Source organism: Arachis ipaensis, chromosome B07, assembly GCF_000816755.2.
Source record: "Arachis ipaensis cultivar K30076 chromosome B07, Araip1.1, whole genome shotgun sequence".
NCBI classification, from domain to species: domain Eukaryota; kingdom Viridiplantae; phylum Streptophyta; class Magnoliopsida; order Fabales; family Fabaceae; genus Arachis; species Arachis ipaensis.
The window spans coordinates 59058016-59065255 of NC_029791.2; the positions used below are offsets into that span (position 1 = coordinate 59058016).

General features: G+C 42.5%; 1 protein-coding gene across 1 annotated transcript; it reads left to right on the plus strand.

Moving 5' to 3' along the window:
• Window positions 3770-5074, plus strand: LOC107607311. The gene is made up of 3 exons (XM_016309278.1): window positions 3770-4338; window positions 4486-4783; window positions 4847-5074. The coding sequence occupies exons 1-3, from the start codon at window positions 3770-3772 to the stop codon at window positions 5072-5074; spliced, it is 1095 nt and encodes a 364-aa protein (XP_016164764.1).

Consider the following 7240-nt stretch of genomic DNA (forward strand, 5'->3'; position numbering starts at 1 on the left):
GAAGCGATGGAAGGTCGATTCGGGAGACGGAGGACGGGATCTCTGCTGACAGACGAACGGCGTTACTGGTAGCGATGACTGGAAGGGAGGGTCGGGAGGGAGAACTCGGTGGTACCACTCCAGATCTGAACGGCAACTTGTGTAAGAACCGCAACTAATCAACCGGTTAATTAAGTGATTAATTGCCCAAATTAGATTCCAAAAAGTTAGAGAGAGAATTTGGGGATTTAAAGGTGATTTTTGGACTCAGTGAGTCTTTCTGAGTCAGAAAATGTGCTTTCTACGAAAAACCGTGAAAAATCACGAACCAGCAGTTAAACCGGTTGAACCGGTTCAAGTCTGCCTGGTACCGTACGAGAAAAGTGAAAACCGTCAAAAAACCTTAGAAAAACATTAGAAATGGAAAACCGGGCTTTAATTTTAAAGATTTGGCCCGAAGTTAGGCCAAACGGGCTAAAAACGCTAACGGGTTGGATCGGGCCCAAGTTGGGCCCAAGCCCAACATATAAATACACTTAAATGAATACATTTCAGCCACTTTCACCCTCATAACCTAAACACAACAGCAGCTGAAGTGAGGAGAGAGGTGAGAGCTTTTCACCATTGTTACTATTCACTTCAAACTTTCCAAGCTCATATCTTGAGCTACGGAGCTCCGATCGCCGCACTCTTTGCAGCTACGCGTTCCTTGTGAAGAGCTCTACAAAACCCACCCAAGAAACCCTCAAGGTAATCACGAAATCTTCCCAGTTTCTCTCTTCAAAATTTCAGGTTTTATTAGAGTTTTGGGTTAAATGAATTTTTGTGATTTTGGATGTTTAGGTTTGCTCTAATCCTTGCTTAGCTTTGGATTTGTGTTATCAAATCTGTTGAAAAAGGTAAAATCTCTTAAACCCTTGTGAGATTATGCTTATGTTGAACCCTAGGTTGATTTGTGGTGATTTATATGTATATAGTTTGATTATTGTGGCTTTGGGAGCTTTTGGAACTTATTTGTGCTTGTTGGAGTGGATTTGAAAGCTTGGATTGTGGTTGGAAGCTTGTTGGTGCTCATTTTGAGTTTGGGTGCATAAAGGGAGTCGGCCAAGGTATGGTTTCAGTTTCCTCTATGTAGTATATAATATTCATGGACACTTAGGCTAGTTGACCCTAAGATAGGATTGAATGTTGTTGGTGTATGAATGATTATGTGTAAATTGATGTTAATTGTTGGTATCCTTGGAATATTGTGATTAAGGATAATTATGGAGAATTATTGGTGTTAATGAATATTGATGATTAGTGTTGTTGATGAGGTTGTTGGTATTTAATGATTGATGATGAATAATGATGTTGTTGGAATTTAATGATTATACAGGTTGATGAGGGATGTATGATTTATTGTTGTTGATGAGGATTTGTTGGTAAAGTTGGTGTTAAAAATCTGAAATTTTCCAAAGTTGCAGAATTTCATTACTTCTGATATGTGCGGGTGCACACGTCCTATTCCTCAAAAATTTATTTGTTTTCAACTATTTTACCTTTTCAACAAGGTTGTAAACTTCTATAACAACATTTTAAGACGTTTGGGCCTAGTTTTGAGTATTAGAACATGGGATATAAATTAAGGGCTCTAGTACATGATTTTAAGGTAAATTAGAAAATGGAGGCCTAGGTTTCTGGTGTGCTGAGAATGGTTTGACGTTAGGTGAAGGATGATTGGTATATGAGATGAGGAATGATAGGCTTTTGGTATTTGGAAACTGAGTTATAAAGGGACAGTGGTTGAGATGAGTCGGGGACTCGGATTGAAGTGATGGATCTATGTATGCTGAAAATACTTTTGAAAACCATTGAAATAATATTTTTACATGATATTTTGAGACGCCATGCGCCTGGCAGGGACGGTGGTTAATCCCGCCTGTCGATGTAGCGGCGGCGGCGTAAGGACGGTGGTTAATCCCGCTTACGTTGAGATGTGAGGTCTGAGGCAAGAATATCCCGCTCGCATCCCTTCGGATCTATAGGGCGAGCAGGCGCCGGTACCTGGACAGTGATCCGGGCACTATATCTCGGGGTCCCCAGATGAGAAATCCGAAGGGCAACGTCTCCATGGAGATGTGTCGGGTTGGCAGTTGAACCGACAATGTGATATCACAGCCAGTAGGGCAGGCATTCATAATATGCATTTCCTATCTGCTTGTATGCTTTGTCTACTTGTAATGGTTTGCCTAATTGAATAACATGATTACTTGCTATCTGAATTATTTGCCATATATGCTACTACTTGTGCTTTACTTGCTTTGAACATTATCTGTGTTTTCTGCTGGGATTGAGGAGGTTCGGAAGGCGATGGCGATGGGATCGCATGGAGGATCGGTTGGTGAAGGCTGTGGGACAGCGGCGTTTGGTTAGAATAGAAATCCCTAAAGATAGATAACCTGGTTTATTTAAGTCAAGTTGGTATATTATGCTTAAATGTTTTAGAATACTTTAAGTTGAATCTTGTGATTGATATGAAGCTTAGGATTGCCTTTGGCGTCCCGGGGTCTTATATCCTATATCACTGGGAACTGTTATCATACTGAGAACCGCCGGTTCTCATACCATATTGTTGTTGTGTTTTTCAGATGCAGGTCGCAACCCACCTCGGTGAGTTGCTTTGGTTGGTGACAGGAGCGGAGAATATTGGATCATTTTGGAGTTATTTTTGGTTTATTTTGTTTATACATCTCTCCTTTTGTATTTTGTTTTGCCTAGAGGCATGTATTTGAGAGAACAAAACTTGTATAAGCTGTTTTCACTGTATGGTTTTGTATATTAGTATATGGCTAGCCGCTTAAACTCCGCGAGTCGTGACTAGTTCCCTATGATATTATATACTTATCTTTTGTTATATCTTCTCTGTTTCTTATGCCTTAAGCTAGTAGCTCCGTTAGTACGTTTGTGCTTCGAAATTCTGTTTTTGAGCTATATCTTTCATCGGACTTCTAGATTATACTATTCTTTCTATATATATGTATGAGTTTAGAACTGTCGTAATCTCTGATTGACCTTGGCTTTACGACGCGAGGTAAGGCTTAGACTAATTAGGGTGTTACAACTTGGGCTTGAGTCAGGCGACCGGGGAATTGGGTGTGGTGGTTTCGCGCCAGGTCGACGGTAGGAGGGTGGTCGGCAGTCATAGAGGCGGCTGTTCTGGGGTTGTTGAAACTGATAAGGTTGATGACAAGTGACGACGTGATTGGGCTGTTGATTCGGGCGTGAATGCGGACGCACGCTGCGATGATTGGTGCCAAGGCCAAAAATTTATGACCCAGGGTAACTTGGATAGCAACCCAGCTACAGTTGGAGCACGTGGTCAGTTGGAGCAGTCGGGAATTGGGGGAGCGGTAGCTGGTTTGGATGAACAATTTGAGATTGACAGTGATGCTGGCTCTGAAACATCTGCTATCAAAAGAACAGAGAAAATGCAAGAAAAGCAAAAGAATTGGGACTTAGCTGTGGAATCTGGAGCTATGTTATACAATGAGGAAGGGGATATCATGGCAATATTACAGGCACAAAATGAGAAAATAGCACTGAAGAAGAAGCAGGCTAAACACAAAGAGAAAGTTCAATGAAGTCGCCCGAAAATTAAGAAAAAGGTGTGTACCAATTTTTTAAAATGAGTTTTGCATCATGGAATGTTCGGAGGTTGGCGGGGATTGGTAAGTTGAGTATGGTAAAAAAATTTCGAAAAAAATTCAATGTGTATATCCTAGGCTTGATAGAGACAAAAAAAGAGATGATGACTAAATTCGATGTAGTACAACTGTGGGGTAATGATGTAGTAGGGTGGGAGTTTGTGGAAGCGGAAGGAGCGTCGGGAGGCCTGTTGTTGATGTGGGATGCAACGGTGTTTAAATTAAGCAACTGTTATAAAGGGGCTAGGTGGTTATGTGTGGATGGAATGCTGTTAAAGAATAATTTTCGGTGTGCGTTCTGTATAGTATATGGTGAGCATGTTAGGGAGGACAAGCTTGTTGTATGGGAAGAGTTGAGCTTTTTGGCTGGTTTATGTCAAGTTCCTTTCTGTTTTATGGGGGATTTCAATGAGATTGTTCAGGTGGAAGAGATGCAAGGGGCTATTTCGTTGCCGAGGTCTGCAACAGAGTTTAAAGCTTGGATTCACGATATGGAGCTAGTAGACCTAAGTTTAACTGATTGTAGGTTCACTTGGTTCAGAGGCCAGTCATGTAGTCGTATTGATAGAGTACTGGTTAGTTTGGAGTGGTTAGAAGAGTTTCCTGAAACAAGATTAAGAGGAGGTCCAAGAGGATTGTCAGACCATTGTCCTCTGATTATAAATGTCACAAGGTTGGGAGGGGGACCGCGACCCTTTCGGAGTCTGGATTCATGGTTTACTCATGATGGGTTTTTGAGGATGGTGAGAGAGGAGTGAAGGAGCCTAGGGGAAGTTCGATTCTTGGACAATTTAAAGGCTTTGACGGGTCCGTTGGGCAGATGGCATAGAGAGCATTTTGGAGATGTGGATATGAGGATTAATAAGTTTGAAGAGGAGATCAGGAAAGTGGATGACTTGGTGAGCAATGGAGTGTGTGATGGAACTTCGGAAGCGAGAAAAAAGGCACTAGTAAGCTTCTGTAAAAAATGGTATATCAGGAAGGAAGTACATTGGAAGCAGATGTCACGGTCCAAGCATGCTAAGGAGATGGATAAAAACACTAGATACTTCCACAATCTAGCATTGGCTCATAGGAGGAACAATCGGATCGATGCCTTAAGGATCCATGGACGATTAGTGCGGCAATAGTCTCGGATTAAGGTTGCAATAGTTGATTTCTATAAGGAGTTGTATCCTCAGGAGCCATCACCAAATATAGGATTTTGGGAAGGTCTGGTACGGCAAATAACTGAGGAGGAGGCAACAGAGCTGGAGTTGATGCCGAGTGCTGAAGAAATAAAGGCTGCAGTGTGGGATTGTGAGTCAGCAAAAGCACCAGGAAGCGATGGGTATAACATGAATTTTATAAAGAAGTGCTGGGAAGAAGTTGGGAGGAAGTTCATGGAAGCAGTGATGGGGTTCTTCTAATCAGCTGTGTAACCTACGGGTTCGAATGTCACGTGGGTGGCGCTGACTCCGAAATTTGTTGGAGCTACAGAGATAAAAGACCTTCGGCCGATTAGTATGGTGGGTTGTGTCTATAAGGTCATATCTAAGGTGTTGGTTCCGAGGATGCGGAAAGTGATGCCAGGTCTAGTGGGCGAGACTCAGAGTGTATTTGTGCATGGCAGGAAAATTCACAATGGGGCTTTGATAGCTTGTGAAACAGTGCACTGGCTAAAGGCAAGAAAACGGAGCTCAGCGATAATTAAACTGGATTTTCAAAAGACTTATGATAAGGTCAAATAGAGCTTTGTGGATATAGTGCTGCAGAAGATGGGCTTTGGACATCGGTGGCGGGGGTGGATTCAAGAGTGTGTATGTTCTGCATCTATGTCAGTTCTTATAAATGGATCTCCCGCTAAACCTTTCAAAATGGAAAGGGGTCTACAACACCATTTCTGTTTGTCCTGGTTGTCGATGTGCTTCATAGAATGATCGGGGAGGTGGTGAGGAATGGGCGCATATCGCCGCTGTTGGTTGGTCGCGATAACATCGAGTTGTCAAACTTACAGTTTGCGGATGATACTATACTTTTCTACCCTCCGGAGTAAGAGACCATAAGGAATTACAAGCGCCTACTGCGTTGCGTCGAGCTGATGTTTGGTTTGAATATTAACTTTGATAAGTCCAGCTTCATTCCAGTTAATTGTGAACAGCAGTGGACGCGTAAGATGTGTCTCTTACTGGGATGTAAGGAGCAAGCACTCCCTGTCAGTACCTTGGGATCTCTTTGGGAGCAAATCCGAGGCTAGTTAAGACGTGGAAACCAGTGATTGATAAGGTGGAAGCAAAGCTGAGTCTATGGCAAGCAAAAAGCCTAAATAAAGCGGGTAAGCTGATACTCATTAAATCTGTCCTTAATAGCCTGCCTATATACTATCTCAGTTTGTATAAGATGCCAAAGGCAGTAGCAGAGAAGTTGATCTCCTTACAAAGGCAGTTCTTATGGAGTAAAGAGGATGGGAGGGTCGGGATGCCACTAGTGAGATGGAAGGTAGTGATGGCTCCTAAAAAGGCGGGTGGCACTACAACATTTTGGGTCTATGGCCACGGTTTTTTTGGTCACGGTAAAAAACTGTGACCATAGACCCTCTATGGTCACGGTTTTTTAGGGTGACCAAAAAAAAGGCTATGGTCACGGTTTTTTTAGAAAGGGTGACCATAGAGTACCTATGGTCACGGTTTTCTAAAAAAGGGTGGCCTAAAAGGGTCTATGGTCATGGTTTTGAGGGGTGACCTAAATGGATCTGTGGTCACGGTTTTTTACAGTGACCAAAAAGGGTCTATGGTCACGGTTTTTCAAAAAAGGGTGACCTAAAAGGGTCTATGGTCACGGTTTTGGGGGGTGGCCTAAAAGGGTCTATGGTCACGGTTTTGGGGGTAGCCTAAAAGGGTCTATGGTCACGGTTTTGGGGGTGACCTAAAGGGGTCTATGGTCATGGTTTTTTACAGTGACCAAAAAAGAGCTATGGTCACGGTTTTTTAAAAAGGGTGACCTAAAAGGGTCTATGGTCACGGTTTTGGGGGGTGACCTAAAGGGGTCTATGGTCACGGTTTTGGGGGTGGCCTAAAAGAGTCTATGGTCACGGTTTTGGGGGTGACCTAAAGGGGTCTATGGTCACGGTTTTTTACAGTGACAAAAAAGGAGCTATGGTCACGGTTTTCGGGGTGACCTAAAGGGGTCTATGGTCACGGTTTTGGGAGTGGCCTAAAAGAGTCTATGGTCACGGTTTTGGGGGGTGGCCTAAAGGGAGCAAGGTCACGGTTTTTTTTCAGTGACCAAAAAGGGGCTATGGTTACGATTTTTTGGAAGGGTGGCCTAAAAGGATCTATGGTCACGGTTTTGGAGTGACCTAAAGGTGTCTATGGTCACGATTTTTTACAGTGACCAAAAAGGATCTATGGTCACAATTTTTCGGAAGGGTGGCCTAAGAGGGTTTATCGTCACAGTTTTGGGGGTGACCTAAAGGGGTCTATGATCATAGTTTTAATCATTTGAGTTTTAATTAGTTAAGAATTTTATGTATTTTTTATTATTTTAAATATTTTTTTAAAATTAAAAAATTTTAATAATTAAAAATTAGCTAATAA